We start from the raw sequence: 22,373 nt of genomic DNA, 5'->3' as shown, positions 1-22,373 counted from the left end.
GTTTTTGTGCTTGGTCCCTGTTATGTGACAAAACCCCCAATTATTACCCCCCCCCCCAAAACCCAATTATGTGACAAGCACTTGCATAAAAGTTCAGCAGGACCACAGTATGACTTCTTTTCACTTTCTTGGCGCAGGAGGCACAGTAATGAAGCTGAATATTCAGGATAGCACTTGGCAGATCGACAAAAAATTGCGTAAACGGAAGAGTCAGGCTAAACGCGCCAACAGCCGCAACAGCAATGGCAGTAGGCATCGGGACAATATCAGCGATGGCATACTTGAACAAGGCAGTACAAAATCGTCCAAACAGGTAAGTCTTTGCACAGGCGATTAGAACGGCGGGAATTTCAAGTGGCTGAGTTCAGTGGTGGCGTTCTATAGCCCAATTGTCAACTACAGGCCACCGATTTATGCGCAGGGGTCAACGAACCGTTGACTCAGCCATCGAAGTATGCAATGTATGTGAGTGGGCCTTGTTCGATTGGATATTTTTGGTAGAAAAAAAAACAAATTAGATTAAAAGAACAAGAGAGAAAATTGAAGCCGTGATAGATCGCATTTTCCATCAAGAGTCCGTTTGTGTTAATTGGCTGCCAAACGTAACTTACCTCATCAGCTCGTCATACGACAACAGATAGAACTTCCAGGAATAATTTCGAGAACAAGGACATTAAACCATACGACGATCAACGAGTTTTTCTAACAACAAAAAGAATCAGTAGTTGTTAGTAATCAGTAATTGTGTTCAGCGCAACACAGCTGGTCACAAGTGCCATTACGGCAACGCAAACTCAAGCTAGACATTGGATATGTAGACAATTCAAGATCGTTTTGACGATGTTTTTGTTTGATTTGTTGACTCAAGATCGACGATTCGTTACGGATTTCGCGCCATTTTTAAATCATTCAAATTGTCGGGAGTCCGTTGTTCGCGTAACCGCAACGTTTTACCAGATCTAATAATATGGCATGAGTATAAGTAGGTGAAAGAAACAGACAGACAGCTGCAGGGCTGTCTCTAGTGCCTTGCGTAGCCACCGCCTTCGTACTGGGGATACATCAGCAGAGTCGGTGAATAGTCGCCTCTGTAGCTGGACATGAACTCAAGCTCGGTCACATCACGCGAAAAACGTCTTTACATCGTTCTAAAAATGAGCCTACCTCGTACCGGAATCGCTTCTTTCCTTCAAGTGTACAACGATTGCTTCAGATTATCCAGTTGGGCATTTCATATGATGCGCATAGATCCCGCACTGGGTGGACTCGACTCGACCGTTAGAACGCAAATATCAAAGCTTCTACTCATCTACCATATTACTAATAACATGAATCTAAATCTGTAATCAGTTTCGTCAACTGCCTAAATTTGCCAAGGGTAATGTCGAAATAACATTGAAAATTATAAAGTGTTCCCTTTCTCCGATCCTGCTGCAAAGTCTACTTCCAAGATGTGTCAACCTGAGACGAATGTCAATTGAGGAGGCTTGGAGATCGTGGAGAAAACGATTGGCTTCTTCTTCTTGAGGTAAATTCCAATTTTCTACGTGCTGTATTGATGTGTGTTGAAGCTTACTACTACCTTTGTCAATGGCGTTCTTTTTGCCAAAAGAAGCTTCTTGAGAAAAATGTTGAGATTATTGGAAAGAAGTTCGATTAGACCACATCAGATTTCAAAGGACGCCCGTTGGTAAAGGATGCTTTCGTGATGTTTCCTCGTTAATTGAAAAATTCTACATCTGCATTGTGTTGCGACAATATTCTATGTCTTAGAACGTTGGTCGTCTTATCGAAATAATCAGACAACAGCTAATCATGTGTATTCCCTGGTTAGGCCGAAGGGACGTCGCACAGCACATCGGCCATTTTACAATATGAGTATAAGCGGCAATGGGTGTTGCAGTCATCTACGTTTATTTTGGCATGTTGGAAACAAGCGATCGGCCAAGAGACGTTATTCTAGCAAAAGGAAACTTTGAATTTGTCGTCTCAGCGCTGCGAAGAGGCGCGGAATAAATTAACAAATTCAGTATGAGATAGGGTGAGTGTATTGCACTATACGTTCTGTGAGCGCTCGGACCCGTTCAAACCATGCCCCCACGAAAAAAAACGTACGTGTTCATATTATTTTGACCCCTTTAATACATTCCTAGATATGGACAGGTTCCGTGCTTGTTACAGTACGTCGTAAAAACGCAGGCGAACTATGTGCGTGCGCAAATAAACTATAGCAGGTGCCAAAAACCTAAACCAAAAAACGCTATTCTCGGGGAAAGGTTCGCTGAAAAATTGGTGTTCATTGTAATGGTAATCGATGCCACCGCCCTGCTCGGCTCATTGTTTGCTACCGAAAAATCCAGGCAAAATCAAGCGATACTATACTAATAGCTCCCTATGAAGGAGGCTGCTTTTTTATTAGCAACATTCTAACTCAATAGCAGCAGCAGCAGCAAAAACGGGTGTGTATGTTTGGCGGCGATGCGCGTCTGTCTGCGTATGCATGAATGTATGTGTGTGCACGTACATGGGAAAGCATAGTATGGAAGAGCTTTTGTCGACGGTGAAGTTCTTATAGCTGCTATTGCTTAAATCGGTGCAAACTACATGTACAAGCTTAGCGACTAATTTGCCCGTACGAGCCCATCGGGTTGGCCTAATAGTTGTTTTGTCATCTGGGCCATGGGTATCAGTATCGTTGTTGTCCTTCTCTACAAGGTCGCGATGGTCAATGGCCCTTTCTTTCCTCTTATTCCTCACTGGCCGCCACTGTCAACGGCAGCAAGGAAGACTTACACTCTGGTAATGGCAACGGTGACGCTAGCAACAGTCTGACTGACCTTAGGTAAAGAATCGACGACGCGCGATAGTTTGCAGCCCAAAACGCTGCTAGGCGATCAGTCCGACAAAATGACATGGTAGCCTAAGCTGGCTGATTTCGAACGGTAGCTGCTGAGGCACTCGCAGCAAGCAGCATCAGGCCAGGGTCGCTACGGCCTGAGCACACCGTCATCGTCCGTGCGGTGCTCGAAACGGGGCGAAAGGAAGCGAAAAGCGTGCTGCTGCACCTTTGTCTTGTTCCGACACAGACAAAACAGCCTTAACGTAATCGTGACTGTCTTGTACCACCACGAAGCTTGCTCGTTGCACTCCTAATGGAGCCAGATTGATTCTAGAATGTCCCTATCAAGCACTTTCTTGCTTTATCTTTCGTACGGCGAGAAGAGAGGGCGCTATCTTCAATGTTAACATTGAAATGCACCATTAATAAATAACTGATGTCGCAACGACTTGAACTTATCGAGTTCACTTAGACGCTCTGTACAGCCAAAACCGACGACGCAGATCAGCCGGCTCTCACTATTTCTATTTAAAGCGGGTGCAGCACGTACCCAAACTATTCGGTGGAGTAGAGCGTGACAGCGACCGCAGCTGGGCGACAAGGGTGAAGGAGGATTGGTCGGTGTAGTACCCGCAGGTGGTCGGCGGCTTCTTGTTTCGGTTCCCATCGGAATCGCTACAAGTTTCATCGCAACGAAAGGAGAAAAGCCCGATTTACGTCAGCACAGAACGTTTTCGTTTGGTTGATTTCAAGGAGGCAAAAAACACTGCGTTGCAATCGCTCGAGTAATTTTTGTAGTCGAACTGAAACAGCTGGATATCATGAGACGTTCTGACTGGAGCTCCGCAGAACGCGTCAGTTATCGGAGCTAAAAAGTTATCCCGGCCTGCCCTCTCCACTGAACAATGTGATACGGACGCAGTGTGGCTTAAGCGGACGAGATGCTTACTGACGATGAAAGGGCAGTTGTTGGTAGCAGCAACACATGATACGCTGGTATCGGTAAACCCAAGTCTGGGATTACTCAGTCTGCTCATCGACTACGAACGTGCACCGCCAAAAACTGACACCTGTGGGACGTTCCAGCCCCGCTACCACGTTCGCATATGCAGCTGTTCGAACTCTCGGAAGATATACATATGTTGTCAGTGTTTTGCTGTGCTATGTCTCGTAGACCATACAGCCATGAAACAGCAGCGAAAGTAATCCAGAGGCACAGCCGAATGCACACCCGCACATCCTGTCCCTACAGAAGTCCTCTAACACAACAAACCGTGCAGTTTAGTAGTGCGTATCTCTAATTAGTTAGTGCGCGACAAGCTCCGCAGCGACTCCCAGTTTCTGTCGCTGCTATTGTCGATGCTACTATTAACAACTCGTCGTGGCAATCTACAATGGCGCCAGTCCGACGTAGCCGTCCTCCTGGCGTTCGCCGTCGTTGGTGGCGGCGGCATTTCTACACACCGCCGTCGAGCGCAGCTTGCGCTATTGGACGCAGTCTCCGGTAGAAGGCGAACATAACGGATTGAAACGAATAGGATCTGACAAAACGCAATCCAGTGTAGCTCAAAGCTCACTTGGCACGATATATCAGGGCGTGCTCTCGACGCCTGCCGCTGGTCGAGTGATCGTGAGTCTGGAGAAGCTCATAAATGGCTGCTGTATTTTTGAAACGCGCTGTCGGATACCGCTGTTTCTACATATCTATATACTACAGTGTACAAAAGGCTACTCCGGCCTCTAATCGGACGACAACGATCGGGCAAATGTCATCGATACTGTTGCGGCCGGCAACATGAGGCTTTTAAGCGTCATTTGTATAAACACATATTGGCGAAATAGCCGAGTGTGCGTCCAATTTTTCTGAATATATTCGTGCTTTGTCTTGGCTCGTTTTAGCGCGTCCCTCTCTCGCACAAGTAGCTTAGGAAAAAGGGTCTGAATCACGGAAAGCCCGCGATAACGATCTGTAGTTGGCACTATTTTTAAGCAGTTAGATGATTCAGCAAGTTATCGTAATCTGTGCAATGGAATTAATAGCGATCGTAGTTTATCACCCTTGACACATAGCACTGGCCATCGGCATTTTCATTAGTAGCTAGGACTCGGTCTTGGATTCTCCAGCGCTAACGGACGTAGCAGCTCCTATCTCGGACGGGCGAATTTGCATTAAGCAGACCAGACCAGACCAGACCCTGGTGAAGTTTGACGAAAACCGGAAGACGTGAATGACTGAACGTAGCATCGTCATGATTACGGATGATTGTAGCCGTCTGTGGATTTGTTAGCTTTCTAATTGGTTCGTTTGTTCCGACCGATTGATGCAAAATGGGAGAGAAAGCAAAACAAACGTGTACATACTTTCGCATAGATATCATGTTCCGCGTGATCATGGGATGCAAATGTAGATCATGGGACGCTGCGCGTCTGATCTTAGCTTCATTATTTCGACTCCGTTATAGTGTTCAACGATAGATAAGTGTTTCTCAATGCCAAGGACCTACATATCCAAATCGTGCCATCGCATAGTCCCATAATGACGCAGCAATAAATTACCAGAATACTGAAATTGAGTATAGTGTTCTAAAGTAACTAATGGTGATGCCGATACGCTGGCCCGATTCAGCTTTGGCCCGTTTGCTAAAATAGCCAAAGGTGCATATAGATAGATAGATAGATATCTAACTCCAAATCTCGGTTGTGAGGTGGGTACAGACTAGTGGAATACGAGTACCAACGAAAGTTGCAGTGAAGTTACAAATAGTTCGAGTACCAAGGACATGAACCTGGTTGACGCGTATGGCTTTCAGCAACGAACGTCGACACCGATAACAAGACGGAAGCGATATAGAAATGTCTTCGCAATTGAAAGCGTACAAATTGGCTAGAGCCAAAACGTCGATGTAAACCATTTTATCACGAGGAGTTTAGCAATTTGCGTACACAGTATAAGTCAATCGAAATGATACGAATGGAGCAAATCGCGAGGCGCGGCAACCGCTTTGAACCAAAAGTACAAACGCCAATCAAGGCTCATATTGTAAGTCCTTTGTAAATGAGATATTTTTTTCACTTACTTAGTCTTTTAATACTGTTTGCCCCATTTTGAATACAACAAATAATAGCTAGGCAGACTTTTAGTACCCGTGGAAATTAAATGCTTAATCACATCATGGACAGCAGAAAGATACCCGGTTATATCGGCTAAGCCAAATAAAATCCTATATGAGTATTAAGAAAATAGAAGCAGTGATCGCCTCTAACGGAGCGAACAGTTCGGACCGCCATAATGAAGTGAGCTATCTGCTCTTGTCGAGTAGACGTTGTCGTTAAAAAGACATCAGTGCCCCAGTCGGGGCACAACTCGGCGCTGTCAGACAGCGATATCATCTGTGACATGATCTGTAATAGAATATTGTTTGCGGGAAGTTCAGCTTATTTGTAAATTTTTCGAGTTTCTGTGTTCGCTATTGCCGTTAGGCTGCTGCTCAGCCTATCTACGGTCAGTTTCCAATGTAGGACACCTAGAAGGTTACCAGCAAGCACGACACGACTGCCCCATCGAGCGACTCGTTAAACTTATGTATAGAATACGCTTGGAACGTATACACGCCTGTGTATCGTTGACTGACTTAGCCTCCTGAAGGCACGCATATTATGTTTCTGCTGCGCAGTAGTTTTAATGATTTCATCGGCAAATGATGATAGTAAAAGACCTGCGGTAGGAAACAATCTCGCCCGCTCCTCAGGCATCGTGACCCAAGTCGTAGTGGCGCCCTATCATTTGATGTCCATATCTCAAGCGAATACAGTAGCCTTCCTACTAAAGACATGCTCTAAATAGACAGAAGAGTACATAGGAGAGAAAACTTTTAATTTAACTAACTAATCTTCGAAACTTAGATGGACCAGGTGAGCAGGTAAACCAGCCGTGACGCTTTAGACGTCCGCCTAAATTAAGTCACACGCACATTCGTACACAGCTTTGAAGTTCTATCAATTTCAAGGTTTTACCGTCTTCGTTTAGCCGGATTGGAATTAGCCAATATATGGATACAGAATTTAGCCGACAGAAATGCATACAGACGGATTTCTTTCGGCAGCGTAGTGAGTTTGATCGTAACACAGTTTCATTGCATGATGCGCGATCAGTCATACGCCTTTCGGTTACGTCGGCTACTCAGGAAACTATCATGGCAGTCCCTTAATTCCATTAGAGATCAGTAAAGAAAGGCCTAAAATAGTTTTTGTTTGCATCGAATGCAGGTGGGCTTCATTCGTTCTGTTCCACGCCACTTGCGCAATCCGGACGTCCGATTTCGCGTGGTCCTAGCGTTCCTGATGGCATCTATCCTTTCGATCGTGTTCTTAACGCATCATCTACATCGCGCACTAGAAGACTCGAAGCATGTCAAGATGGGCATTAAACTTGATGAACGGGATCTTTATATACACCATAACTGGAGAGGGATGTTACTTCATGGGAAATTAGGTAAGCTTGCCCGTACCTCGCCATAAAGTCGATTAGTCTTACTATAAACTTGCACAATGTGAGCAAGTTGAGTCGCAATCTTTTGCGGTACCTTGTAACTACTAAGTCCAGTAATTAGAATCAGGTGATTTCAAGCCTATGTGTCAGAACAATGAGCTTGAATCTGCTATTTTTCGCGGTGTGCAGCATAATCGCACCGACGGCATCATGTCAGCTTATTTGCAACAAGCCATAGTATAGCATAGCAAGCTACAGAATAACTGCTTTCACAATTTTTTATATATATATATATATATATATATATAGCCTTCGGTAAGCTTTTCGTGAATTGAAGTAGACAACTGTCTTCTTAAAGAATTGAGGCAATTTCTTACAATTTCTAGCGTAATTCTCTCTCTTAATGGCTAAAAGCTAGAAGCAGCTGTGCTCTTGCAATGAAAGGATTTATCACGACTCAGCGGGGACCAATTCTGTATGCGTAGAAGGAGGTGAAAGGTCAAAAGTGGGCCTACTCGCAGTGAGCAGATGTGAAGAAATAGTAAGCTAAAAAGTGATCGAAAATATATGCAGATAACGACTCTTTAAATATGTTTATTGTTTAGCAACAGGGTCAGGATGTGTAAATATTCATATATGTAGCAGAGTTCTTCGTGATGACTGACTTGTCGACACGGTTAAATTCTTATGTGTTAGTTAATTTGATCAAACACGGTTCATATCTTTCTTTATGGCAACTGCAGTGAAGCTGTAGGGTGCGATTTTCGAAAGTAAACACCCCATACGAAAGCCACACTATACCAGTGCATTTGGAAAAAGGGAAAAATAAAACGTCATGTTCTTTGGTGAAGCACAAATTGGTGAAAATTGATAGAGAGAAAAGGTAACGGATAATTCATATTTCAAAAGAGGTACATCATTAAGATTTGTCGTAGATGAACCGCTACATCTTTTAGCTTCATTCAGTAAAACATAAATTATATTCAATGGCATGATAATACACTTGGGTAAATTATATCAAATGGTCACTAAAAAGTAGGAACACTGCATATGTGTTCCGCCGGTTGCGGCCGTGTGTGACTGTCGAATAATAAACTCTGTGTTTCGTGTTTCAGCAAATTCACTGAGTACAGCCCTAATGGCACACACGTGCAAGACGGCCAAACCGGGTTTTTGCAAAGAATGGAAATTTCGTGCAAGGCTAGAAATTTATCTCGACTATAGAGACAACAACGTCACATGCTACAATGTTCAATGGAAGAAGATGGGGCATTCGGACATGGAAGACACTTACAATTTACGAAATGCCGAATGGTCAAGTTATTCTCTATGCAATCACAATTCAAAATGTCAAGTTAAAAGTTAGCAGGACATTTGTACCAGGCACCTAGTTAGAATCTACAGGATTTAGCATAGCATAATTAGATTCTCTGTTATTTAAACGAATGTCTGTATTTAGTATCATGTATATTAAAAGAATCAATATTAAGTGAACAGGCGGGATCTTATCAATATTCTGCATCATTTAATCAGTAACGACTTGTTTATCTGAAATCTATTGTAGGTATGGTATGGGCGAAGTCGCTAACCTGTATTGGCCTTCAAGAGATTTTCACGTGGACTATATCAAGTTCGACACCGGCAAGGAACCATTGGGAACCATTATCAAACCCTATTGGCTATCTTCTAAAGGCGTTGGGATAATGGTTCATAAAAAGGTACGTTCTCATTTCTCCAATTGAACATCCATAGCATTGACATTGTTCGAAACTGTGAAAGAGCTAGCTTGGAATTGAAAATCACACGTTTAGAGAATTACTGCCTGAAATATATACAAATTGCAAAGTTTAACTTACCTTGTTGGATCCTAACTTCTCCGTGTATTTTGCTATTTTCATAGGAGAAGGATGAGGTTCTCTTTAGCTTTAATTCAACGGGAGACAATCAACTTCTCCTTTACACCACCGACAATGTTCTTAACTATACGATCTGCAAAGGGGAGACTGCCTTCGATGTTCATATGTCTTTCTTCCCTCAGCTCGCACACAGTAGGCGAACCCTGAATCCGTATATCCGCGCGCAACAGGTATGTTTCTATTATATACATATATATATATACATAAGAGATTGTGTAAGTGCTCTTGTTTGAAGCAAATAGTTTGTCTCATCATTTGTGACACCAATTAAACGTGTGAGAGATACCGCCAAAAAGGACAAATTTAAAACAGTAGCATAACATGTGTATCGTTTGTCTTTGTAAAAAAAGTGTCTATCGTTAACTGGCATCACGGCAATTCTTAAGTCCAAATCGTTTGTAAGTTTGCACTGATCCGTACACGGAAAGCATACGGAACTGAGTAAAAAAAAAAATCAGGACCGGCTCTAGTTGTTTTGTCCGAATACTTCTTTTTATCAACTCCTACAAGTAAAAAACTCGTTTTGCCCGGTTAGCTGTGACCTATCTAAAGTTAACCGCACGCAAAAGTACGTATTTACATTTATGCCGGATGCCTTTTCAGGACTACCCATAACACAGAAGAAAAGCAACAGAATAGGTTTTTTAAAGCTATTTTTTTTCGTAATTACACCATGAACATGTTATGGAAGCCTAATTTTGTTTACAGTTTACATGATTTTTGTATGCAACTGTTTCATTCATAAGTATTGACCGCATTCTCGATCGAAGTAGACGTTTCTGCAATATAATTCCTCTACGTGCTCTAAGTTAGATTACCTTGCAGGAAAGCCTGTGATGAAGTTTGTTAAGCACGTTCTGAAGCTGATAGCAGAGGACAAAAAAAAAAGCACAAAAAACACAGATGTCCATGGATGAATGTTAATCGCACGTCGTCAAATTGTTTAACAACAGACCGGTATAAAATAACAAAACGTGCTTCTTATATCGAACTCTGAGAAATTAGCAGACATTTTGAAGGTTAACACACTTACTCATGCGTTGTATTACCTAGCGCTTCACCATCAATGAATACATTTTAAAAGTGCCAATCGCAATATACTCAATTACAGAACGCGTATAACTGTAGACCAATTATACTTTGATTATAGGTTATTTCGAATATATATAAATGCCTTACCTTCTCCTTATCGCTCAATGTATCTACATCTGAACATGGCTAGGTTGAACGCTTAGTACTCAGCAGATCCCTTAAGATCTCCAAAAAGGACAAATTCAGCAGAAACGGGATTGAATGGCGCTAAACTGCTAACTCTAATATCTCTTAATATCGTCATTCATTGCTAAACCAAAGTAAAGCTTAACTTCTAAACATAACGTAGTAATAAATATTGTTATCCACTATTGTTTTTTTGAAATTGAATGTACGCACGAGGCGCACAATCATAACTATCTCTTAAAATTGGGTCTGCTTGTAAAGTATGAGTGCAGTGCTCATTTTAAATGCAGATTACACGGTTTCAATCTTTCTTATACATTTTAGGTTTCTTTAATGTCACTTACGACTCCAAAGGATGCTGGTGGCAAACGAGTGACAAATGGAACTTCTGGGCTGCCTGTAACGCAGGCCGCGTTCGGTCAAGCGACAAACGATGCAGCTGCCGAGGCCAAAAAAGCAGGAACGCGTTTGCTCGAGGGAAACTCAACGACGACGTTATTTCTTGCCAAGGCCATTCTTGCTCCACAGGTCCATAATTTTCGTAGTTTACGTTATAACATCTGTAATCGTCTATGATGCAGTCGTGTGTGTGATACGTATCTTACTGCAGAATCCGTGTGGACTTCAATATAATTTATTGTTCGATTATACTTGCTACATGATTTCATTGTGCCATATCTTGTGACACAGCTACAAATTGTGTGCTACGTGTCGTTGACAGGTTGAGCGCGTGGATGACTTCAATCAATCGATGGTGCTAGCCTTTGCAGAGAAATTCAAGAGTGACGAAGGTTTCATTCAGGCGCATGTTATTGTCCTTCAACACTGGTGGCAACACAGTTCGGGTGACCTCGACTTCGACACAAATCGCTTTCCGAAGCCGATCGAAATGATGAAACAACTACAAAAGAGAGACATAAAAGTGAGTCGCAGGATACATGGACCGTGCGCGTAGAAACGCATCTTTTTTTTATCTAGAGTAAAAACAACGACTGATCAGGAGTAACGCGCAAACTGTAGTAAATATTCAAGTCGTTTCAATGGTAGCTTACTCCACGTGCGCAATTCCTTATAGGTGATGGTTGAAGTAGATCCGTACGTCTGTCTAAACTCATCTAATTTTGACCGCGTATCACAAAATGAGGTCCTTATTCACGATGATAACAACGTACCTATGTTCACTCGATGGAAGGGTCAACTCTGCTCACCTATCGACCTCTATAGCACTAATACAGCGGTTGCCTGGTTCCTTGATAAACTATACGCTTTGAAAAAAACTTACGGCGTAGACGGATTCGTTTTTCAGGCAAGTTAATACTTCTGTGCAATTATACTCTTATCTTGATCTAACCGAAACTTCGTCCACCAGACATTATAGCTCATTCCATCAAAGGTGATATAGGCCAAGAAGGTTGTCCTACAGTGCTGTGGAAGCGTTTGAAATACCTCAACTTATGTCAAAGCTTTGGACCCTGCAAGCCAACAGGGCACTTCCTATTAGCCATAGTGAACTACTCCTTATGTGCACCGCCGATTGCCCTTATAACTTTAAAAACCCTCGAAGTTTCCACTACAGTTGAATAAATTATATGGAGATTTCGAATCCGACGCTTTGATGTCACTAATGTGCTTTCAGGGAGGCCAATCGTCAACTTTGCCATACTATTATGTAAACAACAGGGGCAGAAGTTACCTCGATCAATACTTAGATGTAGTAAAAGACGTTAGTGAATATATAGGAAGCCCCGGAGGAGAACGAGGTTTCGTAATTCTAGGCGGACAAGAAGCTTCCTGGGAAGCTTTACGCAGCCTGCCAGCTAAGGTACGATAAGTTTATTGTTTATTTCTAAATATTTCAAACTTAATTCTTCCACTCTTCTACCTTAGCTGTTGTTAAAATTGATGTGGAGGTGCTACAACACTGTACTTTATTCTTACTTGCGACTGCAGTCAACCATTAGAGACGTACTTGTTAATCGCAGAATAAACTCATGTTCTTTTCGGCTCAGCAGCCGAAATTTAGGTGTTGCGCCCTACTACCCCCCCCCCCCCAATTCGCCGTGAGGCAGAAATTAGTGATTGATTCGGGGCTTTTTGATTTACTTTGTGCTTTACCGCACCTTTGCTTGCGTAAAACTTAGAGCATATTCGTTTTTGCATTAACATCGCCAAATAAGCTAGTATTGATCACTGCGACCTCGTTTCCCTTTTACAGTCGAGAAAACAATCATGGAAATTTTCATTATTTTTATCTCCCATGAGGAATACCGTCAGCGGTTTTGGTTCCATGATTTTGATATTGGATGCGAGACGTCATAACGATAATGTATTATTTTTTTCGTAATAACAGGTGATGATGATCGGACTATTTGGACATAACCTGATAAACCCAGGATGTGTTGGGGGAGATCTGGCCATCGAAGCAGGGACCCACGAGGACACCGAACTGTATGTCCGCTGGTGGCAATTTGCCGTATTCATGCCCGTCCTACAGGTTGGTTTTCGATAATGTTCAGAAGCATTGCCACAACGAGCGCTTGTTGTCGATTATTATGTCTCATGTTTAAGGCTTATTTTTAAGCACAAATATGAATACGAGGACACGTCGCTATCCACACTTATGTAAGCAATACACTATTTGGCTTTACAGGTGTGTCGTGTTCCCAGTGGAAATGGAGCAATCGCCGAATTTGAAGTTGTCAAAATCATCCGTAAATTAGTCAATCTTCGAGAAAAGAAGATTCTCAAAGCAATTGGCCGTTCCCTTGAAGAGGAACCGAATTTCCCGGTTGTGCGACCTTTATGGGCACTTGATCCCAGGAACGACAACTGTTATAAGTTCCCAAACCAATTTGCTGTCGGTGCGTACACACTTGTTCTAACAACTTCAGTATATCGAATTTTGTGTAGCAATAGTAAACTGTAACTTTTGAACAACTAACTGCTAAAACAAGCCCACTTTTCTTTCATATAACTCAGTTCTCCTACTAGCGCATAAAGAACAATACTCGACGCAGCATTTTTTTTCTATTGACAAAACTATTTAGGCCTCAAAAAGCTGTCGTCGCTACCGAATTGTCACCTATTCTAATCAAATGCACGTTTTTATCACCTAGGAAACGATATGATCGTTGCTCCGATTGTCGAAGCCGGCGTCAACGAAACCGAAGTGTATCTACCATTCGGAACGTGGTGCGAGGACCAAAGGGTCCACCGTGGGGAGAATACCGTAACCGTACGGGCAGAACTGGATACAGTGATATATTTTTTCCGGTGCAACAAAACTGCCAACATTGTATCAACCACCTAAGAAAAGAAAAACTGCCGCTAGCCAGACCCCCTTTAAAGGGTACTCTCTCGCTCTCTCAACTAACCCAGGCTCAATCGATTTACGTTCCTTTACCGGCCATCTTGGTGAAAAAAAATCAAGCGCACATGCAAGTTCATGTTAGCGATCCAAATTATCAACTTATACTTGTGATAACGTCGAATTAACCTAAATTAATGAGATGACCGCGAGCAGATGACTAGTGTACATCCTGTGCTATCTTTTATGATCATTGTGAAGACTTTCATTCAGGATAACATTAGGCGTCTCATTGTCTTCGGCCCAGCCTGTAACCGTATGACTATTATACCAGTCATACAGTAACCATCTGACAGTATTACATAATTGCAGTTATGTATGTTACTATTAATATATTTTTTAATAAGTAATTATGCAGATTGCTCATCGTGGTGCACACATATATATATATACGAACACATAATTATAGGCATTGGTTAGAAGGTCACATGATTTGTTGTTGCTATTATTTTATACACAGCACGCAATCATCTATTTTCATATGACGAAAGGCAGATTTTGCAATCATATGTGAATCAACTATATATATATATATATATATATATATATATATATTGTCCATATAATTGTTGTTCCTATGAATAGCCTACACATTTTGTCACGTCAAAATCCTAGATTTAAATAAATCGAGTTATAACTTAAATTTATCCCTGTATCGTTATGATTATATACAATAACGCTATCCGCAAAAATTCGCACTATCGGTCCCGGCTGGCTAAAATAGTTGACCATCAAATGGTTGAAGTGTCAGTGTTTTTAATGATTAAAGCAAAATTACGTTTAGAGATCTAGCTTGAATAAAGACATCTTAGAACCTCGTGTTCCGAAGTCTACTACGAAGCGAATAGGTAAATCCGTAAATCTGAAGAACAACTCATACTATGAACCACAAGGAGAGCTATGAACGTCTGGAAGAGGATAATGTTCCGAAACTATGGAACTGATATTGAGAAGAACGTCGATCAAGTGCTTGCGTTTAACTTTAGCAGCGCTCGGCGCTATCGGCTTATCTACGCTGATATATTTAACCGTATTCCCTATGAGCTACTAAAGATAAGACTAAACGTTCTACTCAACGTAGTTTTGAGAACGGAAACTGTCAATCCTCTACTATCTGCATAGCCTTGAAGCTTCGTATCGTCAACCGTCACAGTAATCATCAATGATATACCTAACATTTAAGGTAGAACATATACATTAAAGAACCATTTGTAAAAAAAAAACCTGTAAATTTATTTTTACTGTACATAGCTATAAACGCGCTGCGAGATTTTACGGCTTGACAATATCAATAGAACCATAAATATCGTTGTATCGTTGATCAGAGCTACTAACGCTATTGTAATTTATCTGTGGCCATTGTGACACGAGTAGACTTTTCCGGTACATCTTACATCACATAGTCGCTAATGTATGGTTGACTTACGGCGGCCCCATGTCGCCGCTCCACGTGGCACTTAGTTCGGGAAATAAAAAAGAGGATGTCCGTGTTTAAGGTATGACTGAGTCTTGCACTATATATTATAAAGGTAATTGTTAACGACCGCATCCATCGAACGGTTTCACGGCCTGATTCGGAGGATAGCTATACAATCGTATTCTCGAATCACGAAGAAGTTGATGCCAGGTAACATTTGTACTTCATCATGAAAGAACAAGCACTTACCTACGTCAGCAACATATGGTTGAGGTGATTCACTTACAACAGCGACCACTGCACCACTCGCTATTACAAGTCAAGCCCATCGTCAACCTGTGGCTTTAAATGCCGTAGTAGGCCGTACGCTTAAAAAAGTCAATATGTGATGGAATGATGCTGTTGGTATGAGCTACTGCCAGAGAAAATAGTGATCTATTTAAGGGAGTATATACATTTAGTGTATACATACTGTTAACCAGGTCGATATCAATCAAAACATCGAGTGACATATTCGTGCGCGAAGCTTCGCTATGAATCCATCTCAACGACGGACAAAGGAAGACGACGAGGACGAAATGCTGTGCGTCCGTCTTCCAGGCTATTCTAATTAGCACTACCGTATGCACTGTCAAAGATAGATCGCCCGCCTTCTGGTGAGCCAGATTCTAGGATCGATCAAACGCCAATGAAAGCAATCAACAGATACGGGCGAAATAGTCGAACACGTACGTGTCGATCATAATAGAACTACAAGTCACTAAATCGTGCAACAATGTTATACGAAAAATCAAAACGGTGTCTACATGTTCCCCTTATCGTAAAGTATTTTTGCATACTTTTAATTATTGGACAAAAAGAGAAATATACTGAGACCTGCAACGAACACAAATAATAACGTTATTGAATAGAGGATCTTTGTTAAGCTCATTGAGCTAACGGTCAGTCGTTTCTTTTGTCCGTGCGCCCTTTCCTATTGTTGGAATTATTATCGCATGATAATATCAATATTCATGTTAGACAGATTAATAATGATAAAAATGAAAAAATATGGCTCTGCTATTCTTCATGATCTTCGTCCATATCCATGTTAGGTGAACTGTTCGCTGAATGCTGCTCCTGCTGCTGATGGTGGATATGACCTGAACTATGGATATTATTGTTGACAACTAATAAGATGTTTTCTTTATTATTAGCGCTGATGTCGTTGCTTGACAAACCTATCGTAGTGGATCCAGTGAAATCATCCAGCTCAGATGAGTCCTTGGACGAAGCAATAGTCTCAATGGTACTTATGTCAACGTCACTTCTTCTCGGTTTTCGGGGATACGAAGCGAGCAAATTTCTTGCTACATAACCTTCCTCATTTGTGGTTTCTGCTCTACACCAGTACCACTCACGTTCTTTCCCATCGCCCCGTCTGAGTATCGTAAGTACATCGTCCTGTTTATAGCTAAGTTCGTCGTCATTTTCCTTTTCATACGCAAACATCGCGTGAACATGACCGTCCAGTTGATTCTGCGCAGACATTAAAAGCTCAAAGCATTCATCGAATCCAGGCTCCTGGCGCTCACATTTGTCAAGCGGAGTCTCCTTATCAGCGTGCGTCATGGCGTAAACGCACGCCCCAGCCTCAACAAGCGCCTTTGCCACACGGGCATTATTACATGATGCAGCGCAGTGAAGCGGGGTCCAACCATCAGCGTCCTGAGAATTCGAGCGATATATTTAGTATTGTGCGACGCTTTGTCATAGATCTCACTTTTTGTCGGAAATATGTAAAAATATACAAATTTTCGAGTGGGTACTTATCGGCGTATGCTTGCTTATTAGAGTGCCTCTGAGACTGACGCATAAGAAGATAAGGAATATGAACATAAACCATATTCTAGCCAGTACGTTACTGCAAATAAAACCGGTATATCAAAAGCACTTCCAGGAAACTGATGAAACGCTTCCGAAGGACAGTACTCGTACCTGGGCGTTTACGTCGCAGCCGGCTTCGATAAGGTAGAGAACAACGGGAAGATGCGAAGCGCAAATGGCATTGTGTAGGGCAGTGATGCCTTCGTCATTACCACGATCGATGATAGGGGTAGGTTGGACGCTTGCTTTATCGTCATTGTGTGGATTCATTGTAGAAGACACGATACGGGCTACGAGGTCAAGTTCACCTTCAAGAGCTGCGTCCAAAAGCAGCGCTAACGGATCGAAGCTTACCTATGTAACAAACAAAGCAGTCAATACCGATGGCAATAGAAAATTGACGAGCAGGTTCGGTTTGCAAGTTAAGTATTAGTGCGAAAATTTAATCTTAAAGTTACAAAGTTGGAAAAATGGCAATGAAATGTTCTCACTTTGATTTTGTCTGTATATTAATAATAGCAATGCAGAACTATTACTGACAAAAGCTAGCAGAGACAACATCGACATTAAGTGGCGCGACTTTCATTATAAAACTACCCCCTTGAAAACGTTCAGTCCTACTAAGATATAACAAACAAGAATGCTCGGCATTTTCTAGGGTGCCAGCTAGAAAATAGAATGCCAATGGTCGCAATAAAAAATTCACTTACCCGCCTTGATTTATCTTTTGTTTTCTTCTTCGAGGCTTTATCGTTTGATATAACTGAAGTCGTTCCGCTTGAATTTTTCAAGTTCTCTGTTTTCATGGTGAACCCCGAAACAAGGAATATAAATTGTAGCTTGTTAGTCGTTGACAAATTGTACTTATTATCAAGACGTTTTTTTCTCCATAAGATTACCTCGGGCGAAATCGCACATTGAAGATATTTGAATCAAATTTTTGGCACTTTGCTATTTTAGGGTTGCGTTCGTGTTTGTAAGAAATAGCAAATAGAAGTGTACTACTTACATGCTACTTAAGACAAAGTGTAAACAAAAATTGCTGCCTTAGCCCTATGATTTTAACAAAAAATATTATGGATGGGAAATGATAAGCCTAACTAAACTAGCATTCGTAGTAGCTGGAAGAGTGCGCTTGTGCAGAACTAGATAAATCCATTACGAAAAAGGCCTCCATAGTCTTGACCCGCTCTGTATTGCGCAATGAAAGAAATTCTCACCTAGTCCAATGATGGCGGTCGACGTGGCTGAAGTGGTGTCGAGGGTGTTTGACTCATTTGTAAGAGATGTGCCTGATTCGGATTCTCTGCTTCTCGGTTGAGGATTGACAACTGCAGTAAAAGGTCGATTTATTCTGAAACAATACAGTCGATGACTCAGTTAATAAACGTGAATATATGATGCCGTATGAATGAATATACGGTGACATATGGCTAATAGTTACCTTATGATTGGACCTAATATGTAGTCTTTCTTCAGTTGCACAAATCTCAATACGCAAGATTCTGAAGCAACCTTGACCTTCTTTTAAAACGTTAACGTTGTATTATTACGATTTTAAGCTGTGTAAAGCCAGTACCAAAATAACTGACGACGAGTTTGTTAGTGAGTTCTATCTGTCGAATACTGGAAGAAAGCTAATTACCTGCTGTTCGGTGGCAAAGTGTTTCTATATTTTAAAGGCTGGCTGTCAGGCTGGCATCCACTATCAAGGCCTTCGTTTGAGGCCCGCTTTTTCTCCAAGCGGTCACGCAGTTGCTGAACATAATTAGAAGTTCGTTCAAGTTCATCTAACTGGCCAGCCAAAACCTATTGAGGCAACGAAGAAATTTATTACAGTCTACAAAAGAGAAAGAAAGACGGTCTTCATTCTAACGAACGATCTTCGCCGAGTTTCGTTAAGCATGAACAATACGAGCAAAACTATACTAAATAGACGATTACAATAAAATGATTCCTCTCCGACTTGATACACTGCCAGTCTTCGCTTACGATTGATATCTTTGGCTTTGCTGCACTACTTATGCAAATAGGATAGATCAGCACGTGAACGCACCTCAACGCGTTGTACTAGCGCATTAAGATCTGTCTGTTTCTGCCTGAAAAGTCCAGCTAGCCTATCTAATTCGACTCGTAGCATAGCGTTACGATTCTCTTGTTCTTCAACAGCTTCTCGACGCGATCGAAGTGAGCGAACCTTCGCCTCAACAGCGTGAAGTTTCCCTGCATCTCGAAGCACCTTAAAATGGATACAAGTATTGCAGTTTGTATTGTCGTAATATACGTTAAAATTCTCCTTCTTCTAACTGAAATAGAGATGCACCACTTCGGCAACCGGCTTACTCACCAACACCGATTAGACCTAAAATTTGTTTATCGAATAAGTGTTAGGTTAAAAATAAAGTATGAAAAATAAAGCGAAGTGTACACATATAGGCTAGACGTAACTGCATTGAGAATGGGTGTTAGAATGGTTAGAAACAGGAAGTAGACTACGAATAGTTATTATGACGATTAAAGATCGTGAACTCGTTCAATAATTACAGACAAGCAGCAACAAAAACAACATGATTTCTATGTAAAAAAATGTATTGCCTAGCTCTGAAAAACAGAAGATCGGATACGAACATTGAATGCTATATAAAAGGTAAAAAAAGGTTTACTTTTATTCGATGAAGTTTATCTTTATTTTAGAACAGTCAGATCATCGAACGCAGCGTACCTCAAGCCGTTTTTCCTTCGTAAGCATTAGCTCGTGTTGGATGTCTAGCTTCTGCTGTTGTCGCATGACGATTTCATTGAGTCGATTCATCCTAACCATTTTCGGGCCCTACAAATGACGAAAGGCTTCGGCGTAACTAACTTCGATATAATAAAAGATCGTATGGGTAACTCCAGTAACTCTCAACAGGTTTCGGTTGTCCACACGTTGGAAACCGAATCCGTACGGTCAAGTTAGTTGATATATATCCAATGGCAATATGTCGCAACTGCCATTGGATGCTGCTGTGTTGACAAATTATTAAGGCAAATCACTCGTGCCATACATCTCCTTGTTAGTAAAATTGCCCTAGCATGGGAGTTTTGCTTTAAGAATACCTCATATTTATATTATAGCCACCTACCACAAACATCATAGCGCCTATTGTGATTGTTTCTAGATAATAATGACAATAAAAATAAATAATAAAATTGCTTTTATAAAAGGTTTGATTATGTTTCCACCACGTAGGAAACATGATTCTAGCGAGCCTATGTCGACCCTGCACATCTTGGTGTGCCAATATAAGGGAAGTAGATGAAATTCTCACGGAGCGCGAGTGTTCTACTTCTGATAAGAGCTATAAATCCTATTTCTCTGAATACGTTCGGCCGACCATTACTTTATATTTAGATGCATATTGACCCCCCATACACTAGCGATTCAAGCATACGCTTCGTAAAAATATAAACACCAGATCATTAACCCGCTTATGTAAGCGCTTACCGATGCAAACAATAAGTCCGTTTAGTAGTAGATATTGGGTTAATTTATCAAACCTTCGGCAAGTCACGTTTGTACATTGCAACATTATTGAAGCTTGTTGTAAAACATGTACAATAGAGCTTACGAATCTTATGCTTTATTTATTTACCGATGCGAGGCAAAGAAGTTTTTCACGAATTCTGCGAATTTCTAAAAAAGTGTCAAGACTCATATAGCTGTCTAGAGATTTTAAGTAATCACTTCTGCGCTAAAACGGTGTTGGGGGCTTTTATTACACGGCCACTTCAACTAAAATACAAGACCGCTTTTCTACTGATTACGAGATATGTCCGTGACACACCGCCTTCTTTCAATCACTTGGGAACCTTTTCAGTTAAAAATAACTCGGTTTTTTCGGCTAGGACTAAAAATCACCCTTGAAATCATTATAATCGGTAATTTTTTTCAATAATATTGATAGTTTTATAAAAAAAAATCCCACGTTTATCTACTCCAATGGTCAGTGTATGAATAAAAGGTGTTTATTAACTTTTACTAGTCTTTAATAGTCAGGGAACTTACTAGGTCTCATGATTGCTTCGTGAAATTCTGCGAGAGTTTATTTGATTAAACGGTCGGAACAGTGGCTAATATATTGCTAGATAATTACAATTTACTACCGTAGTATAGGATACACTAAGTACAAAAAATAGATTGACCTGCAATGGTAGCTTGTTATGATCAACAAGAGCTTTCGATAACAAACCAACCAAAATATATTAATATATGAGTACAACGAACTCTGACTATTATGTATCGCATTCACAGATCGTGTAAACAAGAAGCAAAAGAAGAAGATGTACAGCGCATATTTACTAGGTCATCATCATTCGTCAAGCGAAATCATATTGTGTACAATAATGTTAAATGGAATTCGTGTTTTATGCAATATTGAGACGAAACATCATTTTGCTATGCCTCAAATATAAAATATCAATAAACTTACAACTCAAGGGATGAGCAATATCAGTCCTTGTCTATAAAATCACTGCTTTTTATCGATCTTGGTTCGAGTCGTGATGAACAATCCGTTGGGATTCAACTGTACAGGTTGTTTGCACCATAAGTCACACATTCACAGAATTCAGAAACTTAACAACTCTGCACAGCTTACTAAGGCAGTTGAGCCTGTAAAATAACATATCCGAGAGATGATCTGTAGATAGGACGATTTATATTCACTTTTCACTGATCCGTTTCATCTAACCATTTATTCTAGTTAAGGTAACTTCGGGTCGTCTATAATTAACTTGATGAAGATAGGCCAATTCATTCCACTTTTAATTGCTCCGGCAATAAAGTTTGAACCATAGATATTATTCGTATACTATATGCGTGGAGTATATCCGGTATTCCACCGTTTAGCATCTATCAGACGGTTGATTCTCACTAGGATAAGAATATGCCTGGATTCGAACCTACACCGCCACTAGGTGTTCCTAATGCTATCAGCCAAGCAAGGATCCACTAGACTAACACACGGACTGTTATTATGAACGCTGTCTATACGGAATCCATAAGCCAAATACTATTGCTCATTATAGGAAAAAAACATATTTCCATAAACAGTTCGTTGTTTTCGCTGGTCCTTGTCAACTGTCCCGATTATCTATGTTTATGCGTATCACTCACGGAACCATCCGACCTCCTTCGTCGGGCTGTGAGAGCGTCCGATAGAAATCACTCCAAAAAACCCGTCTACATAACTAGATACAAATGGAACGCTATTGGTAGG

The 22,373-nt window shown here is 41.2% G+C and overlaps 2 protein-coding genes across 6 annotated transcripts in view; one reads left to right on the top strand and one right to left on the bottom strand.

Moving 5' to 3' along the window:
• Positions 1 to 15,328, top strand: part of LOC111259545 (alpha-galactosidase MYORG) — a 23,815-nt gene extending 8,487 nt beyond the window's left edge. Inside the window, exons 4-15 of one of the 3 annotated variants that reach the window (XM_022831638.2) lie at positions 138 to 313; positions 7,106 to 7,331; positions 8,444 to 8,642; positions 8,893 to 9,046; positions 9,229 to 9,414; positions 10,787 to 10,990; positions 11,184 to 11,384; positions 11,538 to 11,768; positions 12,099 to 12,284; positions 12,813 to 12,956; positions 13,113 to 13,323; positions 13,579 to 15,328. In XM_022831638.2, coding sequence (XP_022687373.1) covers positions 138 to 313; positions 7,106 to 7,331; positions 8,444 to 8,642; positions 8,893 to 9,046; positions 9,229 to 9,414; positions 10,787 to 10,990; positions 11,184 to 11,384; positions 11,538 to 11,768; positions 12,099 to 12,284; positions 12,813 to 12,956; positions 13,113 to 13,323; positions 13,579 to 13,772 — 2,312 coding nt within the window. In that variant the 3' untranslated portion in view covers positions 13,773 to 15,328. Of the gene's footprint in view, positions 1 to 137; positions 314 to 3,390; positions 5,880 to 7,105; positions 7,332 to 8,443; positions 8,643 to 8,892; positions 9,047 to 9,228; positions 9,415 to 10,786; positions 10,991 to 11,183; positions 11,385 to 11,537; positions 11,769 to 12,098; positions 12,285 to 12,812; positions 12,957 to 13,112; positions 13,324 to 13,578 lie in introns of those variants that run through there. The other 2 variants (XM_022831639.2, XM_022831640.2) reach the window with 2 other exon arrangements.
• LOC111259546 (uncharacterized) lies at positions 15,038 to 22,373 on the bottom strand. Of its 3 annotated transcripts, none has more exons than XM_022831641.2 (9): positions 22,271 to 22,373; positions 21,585 to 21,766; positions 19,835 to 19,942; positions 19,169 to 19,351; positions 18,758 to 18,921; positions 18,333 to 18,466; positions 17,823 to 17,908; positions 17,224 to 17,466; positions 15,038 to 16,953 (listed from the first exon to the last, which is right to left on the bottom strand). In XM_022831641.2, exons 3-9 carry the CDS (start codon positions 19,931 to 19,933, stop codon positions 16,306 to 16,308), a joined length of 1,557 nt encoding a protein of 518 aa, XP_022687376.1. In that variant the 5' UTR covers positions 19,934 to 19,942; positions 21,585 to 21,766; positions 22,271 to 22,373; the 3' UTR covers positions 15,038 to 16,305. The 3 variants fall into 3 exon arrangements, with proteins under 3 accessions (XP_022687376.1, XP_022687378.1, XP_022687377.1); XM_022831643.2 differs by having other exon boundaries at positions 22,057 to 22,361; XM_022831642.2 differs by having other exon boundaries at positions 22,061 to 22,361.

The sequence above is a fragment of the Varroa jacobsoni genome, unplaced genomic scaffold (genome assembly GCF_002532875.2).
Source record: "Varroa jacobsoni isolate VJ856 unplaced genomic scaffold, vjacob_1.0 scaffold_344, whole genome shotgun sequence".
Lineage (NCBI taxonomy): Eukaryota > Metazoa > Arthropoda > Arachnida > Mesostigmata > Varroidae > Varroa > Varroa jacobsoni.
Note: the sequence above shows the minus strand (reverse complement) of the source record. Positions and strands in the feature narration are given on the sequence as shown.